The 15,303-nt window shown below is 47.1% G+C and overlaps 1 protein-coding gene across 1 annotated transcript in view; it reads left to right on the top strand.

Moving 5' to 3' along the window:
* The window catches only part of LOC141271973 (uncharacterized), a 31,176-nt gene extending 16,440 nt beyond the window's left edge, over positions 1-14,736 (top strand). Inside the window, exon 2 of the mRNA XM_073682231.1 lies at positions 12,876-14,736. Within this exon, the coding sequence (XP_073538332.1) occupies positions 12,876-14,377 (1,502 nt within the window). The 3' untranslated portion in view covers positions 14,378-14,736. The remainder of the gene's footprint in view (positions 1-12,875) is intronic.
* Positions 14,737-15,303: the final 567 nt, after the last annotated feature.

Raw genomic sequence — 15,303 nt, 5'->3', positions numbered from 1 at the left:
ACTTTATTGATACAGTCATGTGCAGATGACATGTGTTTTTTACCGGTGGACTTCCCACATCCAATGCAAGCCTATGGGGAAAATCTGCACATAAAACTCAACGTACTCTCAAGAGAAATTGACATGATACAGATTTGAATCAGACACCACAGGTCAGTTTACACTGCGTGAAGAAAAACCCACAGAGGGTATGAGATCTCTAGAAATCCCATCCACTTTGCTGGAACTGTAAGACGCTGCATTTTTGATGCAGCGAAAATATGTCACAAACTCAACAAAGTGTAAGAAAGACTTGGCACTCGCTTCTTCAAACAGGTTGAATTATTTTATTGTTCATAGAAATTCCAGATTTAATAAAGACGTTTCGGTCTGTAAGACCTTCATCAGTCATCTGGGAGTAGATTACACTGCAGCAGGCGGCACTGAAAAGGTGTCTGCGGTATTCACCGCTCAGACAAGTGGCACCGTGACACCCATTATGCCAAGATAGGCCTGTTTGTTTTATGGACTCCTTGTTGGTTTATGCTGAATTTTAATAAACCAACCAGAAGTTTAAAGAGACAGAATACCTGTGTCTACCTCCGTGTACAGCAGAGTGAGTGATCTACCACAGGTGGCAGTAGAAGTGCGGGCAAGATCCCCAGGAAACAACGACAGACAACATGGAGGACCTGATCAAGCACCTGGTGAAAGCTCAGCAGGAGACAAGCAAGCTGCTATTGCAACAGATCCACCAACAGCAGCAAGAAGACCAGCTCTGACAGCAGCAGCAGATGGAATTGCTCGCAGACGCAGTTCATGCGAGCCAGCAGCCCCTCCCCCCAACTCCAGGTGATGACTCATTCGTCCGGAAAGCGGTAAGACGAGCCATGCAAAAAATGACCCCAGGCTATGATGTGGAAGCTTTTTTGACTGTATTTGAGAGGGTGGCAGAGCGGGAGAAGCTACCGCCGGAGCAGTGGGCGGAGGTGCTGGTGTCCTATCTGACTGGTGAGCCCCAGAAGGCTTATTATGATCTGACCTTACAGGATGGTCAGGAATATTCAAAGTTAAAAACTGAGATACTGGTACGTGCTGGAGTGACTTTGTCAGTGAGAGCCCAAAGAGTTCACCACTGGGCGTATTATGGTGATAAACCCCCTCGCTCGCAAATGTTCGACCTTCTTCATCTTGTACAGAAGTAGCTGCAGCCGGAGTCCTCCAATCCAGCCCAGATGGTCGAGCGGGTTGTCATGGACTGGTTTGTGCACACCCTTCCCAGGCCGGTGAGTCTGGGTTGCTCAGGGAGATCCCCGGAATGCGGACAACCTGGTTAGTCTCGTAAAAAGATACCAGATGGTCGAGAAGTCCCTAAGGAAGTCGGGTGGTGCTGAATCCCCATACTGGGGTACTCAGAGGGAGCCAGAGTCCCAAAAGAGGAGTGGTAGAGCCACAACTGGGGGGAAAGGGAGGGGGGGAGTTGCTGAGGGCTTACCAAAGGCCGCTGGGAAAGACATTTGCTGGAGATGCCGCGGGCGTGAACACACAGCCACCCATTGTCTTATGTCCTCTGAGCAGATGGACTGCAGCATTGGGAAGTGCTGTTCATACTATGCATACCCTGTCTGCAGTGTCATGTCCAGTGACCATAAATGGGGTACTGGTGTCGGGACTTTTGGACTCGAGGAGTTTGACTCTGGTAAGGGCCACACTCCCCTACCAGTTGATCCCTGGGAAACACGTGGGCATCCGCTGTAGCCACGGGGCGCCAAGGACTACCCTGTCGCCCAAGTGACTATAAAGACAAACCGTGGTACTGAGTCCCATGAAGTCAGTGTAGTCAGAGACTTGTTATAATCGAGCGGGACTTCAGGCTGTTCTAGGACTTGTGGGGAAAGGCGGGGGTGCCCACTAGCTCAGACCAGAGCCGGTTCGTTCATGAAGAATCCCCATTGCAGTCACAGGTGGATGAGTTCTCCCTGTGTGTCCTTGCTGGCGACGAGGATGAGACATAGACCCATGAGAATGAAATTCCTGAACTGGGTGTTTCTGGGGGGATGGCTGACATCAGGTTCCCATATTTCACCTTAAGGCTGCCTGCCCACTATGCATTTTGGATGCTGAAATTCCGCAGCGTAAACGCTTGCAAAACGCTTGGTAATCCGTGTCCCGTGATCCCCATTGAAAATCTGCATGTTCTGTGCCCATGCTGTGGAATTTTCCGCAACGGATTTTCCTTGCGGAAAAATCCGCAGCATGTCCATTATTTGTGCGTTTCCGCATGCGGATTTGAGGTCCCAATGCATTTGAAAAACGCAAGTCAAATCCGCATGTAAAAACGCTGCAAAAACGCGTGTAAAATCCGCAAGCTTTATTACTGCCAAGAACATGGAGAAACGCTGCAGAAATTTTCTGCTTCAATTCTGCATCGTGGGCACATACCCTAATTGAGGAGCTGCTTTATCGGCCACTAAACCAAGAGGGGAAGTGATAGAGCAGTTGTTGGTGCCGGGTCCCTATAGACGTAGGGTATTAAATTTGGCCCATTCGCATGTCTTAGGTGAGCATCTAGGTGAAGACAAAACCCAAAAGCGGGTCCTGCAGAGGTTCTGTTGGCCTGGGTGTTACCGAGACATTGTTAATTTCTGCCGGTCTTGCCCTACTTGTCAGCTAACTGCTCCTGTGTCCCACTTCCGGAGTCCCCTGGTTCCGTTACTAGTAATGAGCGAGCACTAAAATGCTCGGGTGCTCGTTGCTTGTGTCGAGCAAATTTTAATGCTCGGCTGCTCGACCCGAGTAACGAGCCCAATGTAAGTCAATGGGGAAACTTGAGTATTTTTCCGGCGGCCCACCGGATGTCTGCAGGGGGCCTAAAAATTGCCAAAATCTATGGGAACAGTGCTCAAATGACATGGGAACAGCATGGGGAAGACCCTTGGAAGCATATCTGATGCCCAGGTCACTGCTGTGAACAATGTTGTCAGAGTATTGCGCCACTTTTACGGACTCGTACTAAAACCTACAAAAACAAAACAGATTTTCCTGGAAAAAATGTTAAGGAAAATTCTTTTCAGGGTAATGACTTGCATATAAGGCAGCATAAATAACCCCCAAAAACTGCTCCTCCACACCTTGGGCTATGTTCACAAGTAGCGTTTTTGATGCGTTTTTGCACTTTTTCATTGCTTTCAATGGTAAAAAATTTACCAGTAAGTGTCATTTTAACATTTTACTACCTTATCTGGCCATGTGGTGTGTGAGACATGATCAGACACATCCTGTTTCTTTTATGAAGGAGGGACTCTGAAAGTCTCACAGTCTATTTTTACAGGGCCATCAGGCGGCCCTTACTATTTTTAAAGGGCCAGCAACCGGCCCTCACTATTGTTAGAGGGCCATCAGCTGGCTATGTTTTGTTGTTCCCATTATAAAGGAGCGGGTCTTCTATATTGTTATTGCATATGCAGTGACTTCAGGGCCTGACAAAAATTTGGAAAAACCCCAATACAGCTTTGAAGAAACATAGAGGAGAGGGCCTCAGTTTAAAAAATATTCCCATTATAAAGGAGCAGGTCTCCTATACTGTTATTGCATATGTAGTGACTGCAAGGCCTGCCCAAAATTTGGAAAAACCCCAATACACCTTTGAAGAGACATAGAGGAAGACCTCATTAAAAAAAATGTTCCCATTGTTAGGGAGTGGGTTTCATATACTGGTAATGCCCATGCACCAAATGCATGGGCTGAAAAACATTTACCCCTGGGGGGTATACATGAACATACTGTATAACAAACATTTCCTATGGGCATCATAAACACCCTTAAAAAAATTTATGTGAGTGTTGCATCACGGTCACCCTGGTGATATGGTGGTGAAGGAGGACAACAGAAAATGGACAAAATCAGGAAGCGTATACCCATGTCTGGGTTTAAAAAGGTGCATGGGAATAAACCCTCCCAAAAAAGACACTGAATTTCACTTTATGTTCTGCTGCTATCATCCAGTGGTATTGAGAAGTCTGGCCCAATCCAGCCCTTGTTCATTTTGATAAGAGTCAGCTTTTCAGCATTTTCAGTTCAGTTGACAGGCGGAGGCGCCTATCTGTTATAATGCCCCTGGCGGCACTAAAAACCTGCTCTGACAAAACGCTAGCGGCAGGGTAGGCCAGGACCTTCAAGGCGTAGAGAGCCAGTTCTTGCCACGTGTCCTGCTTGGATACCCCGTAATTATAAGGCACAGAGGAATAACGGAGGACGTTTGTACAGTCGGAGAGGTACTCCTTCAGCATGTTCCAAAACTGTTCACTACTTCTCAGAGTACCCCGCACATCAGGGCCTGGGCGCTGGGAGGGTCTGAGAAAACTGTCCCACGCCTTTGACAGTGTTCCCCTGCCACTCCTGCGTTGTATTTGTGTCTCTCTCGCCTATACTCCTTGGTTATCCAACGAACTGTGACCTCTACCGCCAGTGTTTTGGTGATGGGAATTTTTTAATAAATCCGCAACAATGGCCTTCTAGTACTGCAAAATTTTTCTAGACCTCTCCGCCGTGGGAAGGAGAGATAGAAAGTTCTCCTTGTAACATGGGTCTAGAACTGTGACCAATCAGTAATTTACTATCGGCCAAAATGCGTACAACGCGCGAGGGTAAGGCAGAGGAGACTAGAGTCAGCCATGTGAGCCAGACTGGTAACAGAGAAGTCTTCCCTGTCCTGACCAAGAGGATGACTGTCCATGCTCTCCTCCTCCTCCTCATTCTCCCTTTCTTCAGGCCATCCACACTGAACAGACTGTGTGAATGTTGTGTGGGTAGGAAAATAGATCCTGTTCCTCCTCCTCATTATCACCCAATCTGCGTTGGGATGAGATGAAGCTGGGCTGTGTGGCATCACCCTGTATGATTCCTTACTCAATCTCATCATGCTGCACCTGCAATGCCTCCTCTTTAGTTGTAAGCAATGAGCGTTTCAGTAGACAGAGAAGTGGGATGGTGACGCTACTTATGGCGTCATTTCCGCTCACCATTTTGGTGGAGTCCTCAAAGTTTTGGAGGACGGCACAGATGTCAGACATCCATACCCATTCATCATCTCTTATGTACCATATTGAAGCTGGTACTCAACTGCCCTCTGCTGCTCACAAATCCTTCCCACCATCTGCAATGTTGAGTTACAACGCGTGGTGACATTGCACACCAGTCAGGGACCTGGAAGCTGCAAATGCTGCTGAAGCATGGCGAAGGCAGCGGAAGCTGTAGGTGACTTTCAAAAATGGGCACACACGCAGTGTACTTTGACATGCAGCTCAGGCAGATCCGGGTAGGTTTTGAGAAACCGCTGAACCAGTAGGTTGAGCACATGGGCCAGACATTGTACTTGTGTGAGTTTGCCTAGCTTCAGAGCCGCCACCAGGTTCCGGCCATTGTCAGACACAACCATGCCTGGCTGTAGGTTCAGCGGTGACAGTGACAATTCTGCCTGCTCTGTTACAGCTGTCAACAACTCTTCAGAGGTGTGCGGTTTGTCCCCTAAGCATATTAGCTTCAGCAGTACCTATTGCCGCTTGGCCGAGGCAGTGCTGCAGTGCTTCCAGCTTCCGACTGAATCCTCAATGTCGGGAGGAAGTGTTTCGACGCAGGGTACATCTGGGTCCTGGCTTCCACTATATTAACCCAGTGTGCCGTCAGCGAGATGTACCATCCCTGGCCACAAGCACTTGTCCATGTGTCCGTGGTTAGGTGGACCTTCCCAGTAACTGCGTTGTTGAGAGCACGGGTAATGTTCTGAAATACGTGCTTGTGTAATGCGGGGACGGCACACTGGGAGAAATAGTGGCTTCTAGGTACCGAGAGATGGCCGCCACCATCAGGTTGCGGAAAGATTCCCTCTCCGCGAGCCTAAAAGGCAACATTTCAAGTGCAAGCATTTGAGAAATGTGAGAGTTTAGTAGTGTGGACTGTGGGGTGTTGGCTGCGTATTTGCGCTTTCTTTCAAAGGACAGGGGTAGGGACAACCAAACGCTGGGACAAGGACGTGGACGCTGACGGTAATGATTGCAAGTGTGCAACAACAGGTGCAGGGCTGGAGGCATCTTCATCTGCACCATGGACAGGGGATTGGCGTGCACGCATAACAGGGGCAGAGGCAGTGGTGTCACCCACAGACACTGTTTCTGGACCCTGCCAATTGGCCCAACTAGTCGGGTGCTTTACTGTCATGTGCCTGAGCATGCTGGTGGTGGTTAGGCTGGTAGTTTTGCTGGCATAGCAGAGGATGCAAATGGCCTTTTGAGGCTATCTAGACAGTCTTTAATAAATAGCTAGACAGTGGAAGACCTAACAGTTGGACTGGCAACTTCCCTCGTGTCTGTGTTCCTGGGTACAGTTGCCCGTCTTGTGTCTGTGGCCACCCCACTGCTTGTTCCTGCCTGTTGTGGTGCTATGTCTCCCTCCCCCTCTGTGCTGCTGTCCTCGCTATGCATGTCACCTTGCCAGGTTGGGTCAGTGACTTCATTATCCATCACCTCGTCTTCCACGTACACACCCTTAGCCTTCTCCTGACTTAGTAGCAATTGTGTCTCATCAACATCATCAACCTCTTGCGACAGTTTCCCACTGTCGCCTTCTTGTGACCGTGGCTGCTGAAATATTTGGGCATCGCTGCATGTTATCTCCTGCTTGAAGCGTGCCGGGCGAGAGGCCCGAATCTATAAATGGAAAAGTGAACAGCTTTTCGGCGTGTCCAAGTGTGGGATCAGTTGTCTCCGGGCACTCTGCATGGTGGGAGGAAGGAGGATTGAGACACGTTGGTGGTGGTGTCAAACTGACTGGAAGCTTTATCTGCTGTCCAGCAACTACCTTTTCACACCACTCTGGCTTCAAGAGTGGTGTTCCACGACCCCCTACTAATTGGGACAGGAAGGTAGTTTGACATGATGTGGGTGTTTGTTGTGCTCCCTCAGCTGACACCTTTACATCTTGCCCACGGCCTTGGCCTATGCATGCACCATCACTTTCACTTCCCTGTCCCTTGCCATGCGCCTTGAACTTTTTAAATAGAGTGTAATATTTGGCCCACTCCAAAAAATGTCATAATATGGGATCACGTGTGATGACCACGGTTTTTGGAAGTGGCCTTATAGATGTGGTACTGGTCAGCGACCAAGTGTGAATAGGTTTAACAAAACACAGTTGCCTGACTGTAAATGAAATATTTGGCCCGCTCTAAAAAATGGCTGTATTATTACCGCAGTAATATGGGATCATGTCTGATGATGGAAAAGTTTCTCTGCCTCCACAATACAGCAATGCAAATAAAATAAAAAAAATCTGGCGGTATTCTGCTAACAAGCAAATGGAGCAGTAAAATGGTGTACTGTATTGCTTTATAAGCAATTAATCAGGATTAAGAGCAAAAAAAAAATATCCCTGATATGTAGGGCTATGTATATGTGTAACAGCAGCAGTAGACAGAACGTGCAAAGGACCCTATTGTGCTGTATACAGTGTCCACAAACCCAGCCTGCCTAACTCCTGCTATCACCAGTAATATATGCAGCTGGATTAGTCCTCAGAAGGAAGGTTAATTCAGATGGATATATATATCTTGCTGTTGAATACCCATATCTAAGTATTAAACCGCCAATTCTGTCCCTCACTCACCAGCACCTCTCCGTACTCTGCCTGTCTTAAGGGTAGCCTGTGACGAGCAGAGGGTCTCCAGGTCTTATATAGACACGATGACGCTATGCGGCCAGCTAATCACTGTAATGCCACAACCAACATGGCTACAGCCAGGGACGTACATAGAAATCATGGAGTCCCATAGCAGAAGCTCTAATTGGCACCCCCCCCCCCCCCAAAAAAAAAATATATATATATTTGTCTGTGTTACAGAAGAGCAGATCTCACAACTTTTCCTCCTGCTGAAGTCCTAGATCCCTCTTTCATTGCCCCCATAAAGTATGATGCCAATAAAAGTGCCCCCCAAACACAGTATGATACCCCCATGGTGCATTCCTCCAAATTAGCCTCCACATGCACAGTATAATGACCCTATTGTATGGTGACCCTAACACAGTATGATCCCCCAACTGTGACTCCCACACAGCCCTCCATACAGTATAATGGCCAGCACTAGCCCACCAAACAGTATAATGGCCCCCACACAAACCTTCACACCGTATAATGGCCCCCCACATAGCCCTCAAAATATTATAATGGCCCCACATAGCCTTCCATATAGTATAATACGCCAACCATAATCCTCCATATAGTATAATGCAACTCCCATAATCCTTCATATAGTATAATGAACTTCTCATGGTCCTCCATAGAATATAATGCACTCCCCATAGTCGTCCATACAGTATATTACACACCCCATAGGGTAAAATGCAGCCCCCATATAGTATAATGCACCCCACAGTCCTGCAGTATTATGGGCACCACGTACTCACTGATTTTAAAATACCGTATATTTTAAATAAGACGACCCAAATAGAAGCAAGACGCCTCTAATTTTACCACAAAAGAATAAATTTCCCCATCCTGGTATGTATGGCACCCCTCATCCTCCAAACCTAGTATGCATGGCCCCCCTCATCCCCCAATCCTGGTATGCATTGCCTCCTCATCCCCCCAATCCTGGTATGCGTGGCCTCCTCAACCCCCCCCCCCCCAATCCTGGTATGCGTGGCCTCCTCATCCTCCCCCAATCCTGGTATGCGTGGCCTCCTCATCCTCCCCCAATCCTGGTATGCGTGGCCTCCTCATCCCCCCTCAATCCTGGTATGCGTGGCCTCCTCATCCCCCCTCAATCCTGGTATGCGTGGCCTCCTCATCCCCCCTCAATCCTGGTATGCGTGGCCTCCTCATCCCCCCTCAATCCTGGTATGCGTGGCCTCCTCATCCCCCCTCAATCCTGGTATGCGTGGCCTCCTCATCCCCCCTCAATCCTGGTATGCGTGCGTGGCCCCCTTCATCCCCCAATCCTGGTATGCTTGGCCTCCTCATCCTCCCCCAATCCTGGTATGCGTGGCCTCCTCATCCCCCCTCAATCCTGGTATGCATGGCCTCCTCATCCCCCCTCAATCCTGGTATGCGTGGCCCCCTTCATCCCCCAATCCTGGTATGCGTGGCCTCCTTATCCCCCAATCCTGGTATGCATGGCCCCCTTCATCCCCTAATCCTGGTATGCGTGGCCTCCTCATCCCCCATTCCTGGTATGCGTGGCCCCCTCATCCCCCATTCCTGGTATGCGTGGCCCCCTCATCCCCCAATCCTGGTATGTGTGGCCTCCTCACCCCCTAATCCTGGTATGTGTGGCCCCCTCACTGCACACACAAAAAAATAAACACTTATACTCACCCTCCTTCCTCACCTCTGCTCCAGTGCTGTTGCGTCATGTCTGCCAATAGCTCATGTCGGCATCTGAGCAGCTCGCGCTCTCAGATGCCGAGGTGAGCTGCTGCTCCTGGCATATTCACTCCTCTCCACGCCGGGACTATAGGCGTGGAGAAGAGTGATATACTTTCTCTTTAGTAGCCTGCACTGTCAGCGCTCCTCCGTGCCCGCTACTAAAGAGAATGAATATTCCCTCTTCTCCACGCCCATGGGAGTGGAGAAGAGGGAATATTCATGTCCCTTTAGCATTGGGCACACGTGGTAGCTGCAGCTGCGGCTACTGCGTGTGTCCTGCTCCTCCGCCACCGCAACCTCCCTCCCCCCCAATACTCACCTATCCTTCTCGTTCCCCCACTGCTTCGGGGCCCTCCTGGCTCACAGTCCCCATAGCAGTGGCGTGGCCTGCCGCCATCGGCGGTACGCCACTGGCTACAGCATTACAGTGAGTGGCAGGCAATCCCTGCATGTTAATTGGCTGTCTAAAGAGCGCCAAACATGCGTGGCGGGAACCCAAGCTCCTACCCGAGCATCCTGTAAATACTCGCCGAGCATCTCGAGCAGTGAGATGCTCAGGCGAGTAACGAGCAGTGGTGAGCACGCTCGCTCATCACTATCCATAACCCATTATAGAGGTCTTGTTTGACCAAATATACCATGGACCTTGTAGGGCCCTTAATTAAGTCCGCCAGGGGTCACCAATACATACTGGTTGTGCTGGACTATGCAACACGGTACCCAGAGGCAGTACCATTGAGAAACTTCTCTGCCAGGAGCATAGCCTGAGAGCTGGTACATATCTTCTCCCGGACGGGCCTGCCAAAGGAGATCTTGACAGACCAGAGAACTCCTTTCATGTCGAAAGTGATGAGGGAGTTGTGTAAGGCTCTCCAGATTACACAACTCCGGACGTCCGTGTACCATCCGCAGACGGACGGCCTGGTGGAGAGGTTCAACGAGACCCTAAAGTCTATGCTTAAAAAGCTCGTGGAGAAGGATAGCCGAGATTGGAATTGCCTACTCCCCTACCTGCTATTTTCCACTAGAGAAGTTCCCCAGGCCTCTATAGGGTTCTCGCACTTCGAGTTGCTTTACGGACGGCACCCTTGGGGATTCTTGGACATTGCGAAGGAGACCAGGGAAGCCGAGGGTAAAATCCCACTGGAGCAACTTCGAGCATGTGGCCCAGATGCAAGACCGGATCGCAAGGGTGATACCGACTGTAAGGGAAAGCCTCCTTAAAGCACAAGAGGCCCAGGCAAGGGTCCACAATCGGCTGTCGAGACTGAGACAGTTTAGCCCTCGAGACCGGGTGTTGGTGTTGATCCCCACGATGGAGAGCCAATTCCTAGCCAAGTGGCAAGGGCCATATGTGGTGGTCGAGAAGTTGAGTGATGTCAACTACAAGGTCCACCAACCAGGGAGAAGAAAGCCGTATCAGGTGTACCACATTAACCTACTCAAACCTTGGCAAGACAGAGAACCGGTAAAAGGTGTGTGCCCATCCCGAAGCCCTAGTCGAGGATGTCGCAGTGGCTGAGACACTCTCATCGGCTCAGAAGCAACAATGCCGAGAGCGGCTTCAGCGGAACCGGGACCTGTTTTCGGAGCTGCTAGTTTGCACGCAGGTGTTTGAGCATGAAATCTTGACGGAGCCGCATGTGAGGGTGAGTCAGAGACCATATCGGATTCCCAAAGCCCACCGCGAGGTGATCTCCAAAGAGGTGAGGAGAATGTTGAACCTGAGCGTCATCGAGGAGTCAAAAAGCGGTCCAGCCCCATTTTCCTTGTGCCGGAGCCGGCTGGAGAATGGTGGTTCTGTAATGACTACAGGAAGCTGAATGAGGTATCAAAGTTCGACGCATATTCGATACGTCGGGTCGATGAGCTCTTGAAAGGCTAGGGTCAGCCAGATATATTACCACCCTGGGCCTAAAGAAAGGGTACTAGCAAATTCTCCTGTCCCAAAGTGCCAAGGAGAAGACTGCCTTCTCTAATCCTGATGGGTGCTTTCTGTACACCAGGATGCCGTTCGGTCTGCAGGGAGCCCCAGCTACCTTTCAGAGGGCCATGGACTGAATCCTAGCCCCTCACAAAAAGTACGCCACAGCTTACCTGGATGATTTTGTGATATTCAGCCCTGATTGGGGAAGTCATTTACAGAAGGTCCAGGCGGAACTGAATTTGCTAAAGAAGGCAGGGTTTACTATAAACCCAAAGAAGTGCGCAATGTGGAAAGAAGAGGCAAAATACTTTCGTACATCGTCGGAAGAGGCGAAATAACACCGCAAGTAAATAAGGTGGAGGCTATCCAAAATTGGCCTCAACCAAACTCGAAGAAGCAAGTTTGTGCGTTTCTGGGAACGCACAAACTTGGGAATTCGATTTATCCCGAATTTGGCCATGATAGCCGCACCCCTGACCGACCTGCTTAAAGGGACAAAGATGACGGTGGCCAAATGGTCGGCTGAATCGGAGGGAGCGTTCCAGGAATTGAAGCTTGCCCTGTGTAAGCAGCCGGTCTTTATTGCTCCTGACTTCAATAAGGAGTTTGTGATCCAGACGGACGCCTCGGAGGTCTGGTTGGGAGCCGTGTTGTTCCAAGAAGTGAATGGGGAGGAACATCCCATCCTGTATCTAAGCAGGAATCTCTCTGCCTGTGAGAAGAAATACGCCATCGTAGAAAAAGAGTCCTTGGCCGTCAGTTGACACCCTGAGATACTATCAATTAGGCCGAAAGTTCAGGCTAGTATCAGATCATGCATCTCTGAGATGGATGAGGGAAAGGAAGGGGAAGAATGCCCTGGTGACTTGGTGGTTTCTAGCGCTCCAGGACAATTAATATTCATGTGGAACATAGGCCCGTGAAACTACATAGTAATGCAGGTGCCCTGTCCAGACTTCCCTGTTTAGCAAGTGAAGGTGCCAAAACCCCCGGCTTTGGGCAAGGGAGGGGGATATGTGACAAAGTCACTGGTAAAGTGCTGGAGGGGATATACGTTTCCCTGAGGCTGTTAGCTTCAGTGAATTAAAACTGTTAAGTTTCGTCCAGCATGTTATTTGCTGAGAGGGGTTAATACACCATTTGTAAAAGGGTGTGTTTTTATGAGAAAAACCATAGAGCGGGCCGGAGGTTATTCTCCATATCTCCACCTCAGGGTGTGGTTCTGGGGCTTGTGTTTGGCTTAGCCTGAACCATGTTTGCTGTGCTAACCCTGTGCGGTCAGACCGCCACTGGCCTATGAACTGTACTACCTTATTTTCTTCTGTTTACCCGTTATACCAAGATAGGCCTGTTTGTTTTATGGAAGTAGAAAACCACAACAGAAAAACCTGTTATAATATTGTGACCTAGTGGTCCCTGCTCTGAGATTGTGTTCCATTTTGCAACCAATATTTTAGTTATTAAATGAATACTTCTCAATTGTAATGTCATAAAAAGTCAGTACAATCTTTATATTACTATAAAATAATATGATCAGTTTTATTCTTTGCAGATGACTGTACCGGGAGCTCAGAGGGACATCCAAAATCTTCACATGTTAATGCAGATGATTGTAATATCATTCAATATGGATATGAGAAAAATGCCAATATTGAAGATATACCCTCCACCCCTCATATCCAAAATGTATCATCTAATCCTTTTACACAGATCCTATCTCCTGATTCATCACAGACTGTAAAGCAAAATACAAGTTACAGATTGGGCGTCGAACGTCTAAAAGTTCCCACACGGGAAAAGCCATATTTATGTTCAGAATGTGGCAAATGTTTTTCACAAAAATCAGGTTTGGTTACACATCATAGAACTCACACCGTGGAGAAGCCATATTCATGTTCAGAGTGTGGGAAGTGTTTTACCCAAAAACAAATTCTTATTAAACATCAAAGAATTCACACAGGGGAGAAGCCATTTACATGTCAGGAATGTGGAAGATGCTTTAATAATAAATCAAATCTTGTTAGACATGAGAGAATTCACACAGAAGGAAAGCCGTATTCATGTCCAGAATGTGGGAAATGTTTTGATTGGAAATCACATCTAGTTATACATCGTAGAAGACACACAGGGGAGAAACCATTTTCTTGTTCAGAATGTGGGGTCTGTTTTAACCAGAAGCATAGTCTTATTAGACACCAAAGAATTCATACAGGAGAGAAGCCATTTTCATGTTCAGATTGTGGAAAATGTTTTACTGTAAAATCACTTTTGATTAGACATCAAGAACTCCACCACGTGGAAAATCCATATACATGCTCAAAATGTGGGAAATGTTTTACCATGAAACTAGATCTTATTAGACATCATAAAAGCCACACTGAGGAGAAGCCATTTTCATGTTCAGAATGTGGGAAATGTTTTAATCAGAAACATACTCTTATTGGACATCAAAGAATTCACACAGGGGAGAAGCCATTTTCATGTTCAGAATGTGGAGAAAGTTTTACCACAAAACGAGATCTTGTTAAACATCAGAGAATTCATGCGGGTGAGAATCTATTTTCATGTTCACAATGTGGAAAATGTTTTAACTATAAACATATTCTTGTTAGACATCAGAAAATTCACACAAGGGAGAAGCCATTTTCCTGTTCACAATGTGGAAAATGTTTTACCCAGAAATCACATCTTGTTCGCCATGAGAGAATTCACACAGGGGAGAAGCCATTTTTATGTTCAGAATGTGGGAAATGGTTTACCCAGAAACATCATCTCATAACACATCAAAGAATTCACACAGGGGAGAAGCCATTTTCATGCCCAAAATGTGAAAAATGCTTTACCCAGAAATCAGATCTTCTTATTCATGAAGGAGTTCACACAGGGGTAAAGCCATTTTCATGTTCACAATGCGGAAAATGTTTTAATCATAAGCGCATTCTTATTAGACATCAAAAAATTCACACAGGAGAGAAGCCGTTTTCATGTTCAGAATGTGGAAAATGTTTTAATCAGAAAAATGTTCTTATTAGACATCAAAGAATTCACACATGAGAGAAGCCATATTCATGCCCAGATTGTGGAAAATGATTTACTCATAAATCAGATCTTGTTAGACATGAAAGATCTCACACAGGGGGAAAACCCATTTTCATGTTCAGAATGTGGGAAATATTTTAATGGTAAACTAACTCTTATTAGACATCAAAAAATTCACATGAGGGAGAAGCCATTTTCATGTCAGGTATGAGGAAAATGCTTTACCCAGAAATCAGATCTTGTTAAACATCAGAAAATTTACACAGGGGAGAAGCCATACTCATGCCCAAAATGTGGGAAATGCTTTACCCGTAAAACAGATCTTGTTAGACATGAAAGATCTCACACAGAGGGAAGCCAGCTTCATGTTTAGAATGTGGGAAATGTTTCACTGTTAGATCAGATCTTGTTAAACATCAGAGAATTTACACAGGAAAAGTCACTTTCAAGTTCAGAATGTGGAGAACATTTATATAGCTTTAACCCCTTCCTGATATTGCCATTTTCTGTTTTTGCATTTTCATTTTTTACTCCCCTTCTTCCAAGAGCCTTAATGTTTTTTTTATTTTTGTAGGATGAGTTGTACTTTTGAATTACACCATTCATTTTACCATATAGTGTACTGGAAAATGGGGAAAAAAATCCAAGTGCTTTGAAATTGCAATTCCACAAGTTTTTTCGGTATTTTATTTACCATGTTCACTAAACGGTAAAACTGACTGCACAATATGATACCCCATGTCCGTACAAGTAAAAATATATCTTTTTTTTTTAAATTTAAGTTGTAAAACAAATATATTTACCCTTTGTCGTCATTTTTCGAAATCCGTAACGTTCATTTTTCGTGGTTTGGGGCTTTGTGAGGGCTTATGTTTTCCGCCCTGAGCTTTTTTGCTGATGCCAATTTGGGGTAGATGCAATGTTTTGATTGCCTCTCATTG

Source organism: Phyllobates terribilis, unplaced genomic scaffold (genome assembly GCF_046119375.1).
Source record: "Phyllobates terribilis strain yellow unplaced genomic scaffold, ASM4611937v1 Scaffold_1__5_contigs__length_1240528914, whole genome shotgun sequence".
NCBI lineage: Eukaryota > Metazoa > Chordata > Amphibia > Anura > Dendrobatidae > Phyllobates > Phyllobates terribilis.
The sequence above is the reverse complement of the archived record's forward strand: the minus strand, read 5'-3'. Positions and strand labels throughout refer to the sequence as shown.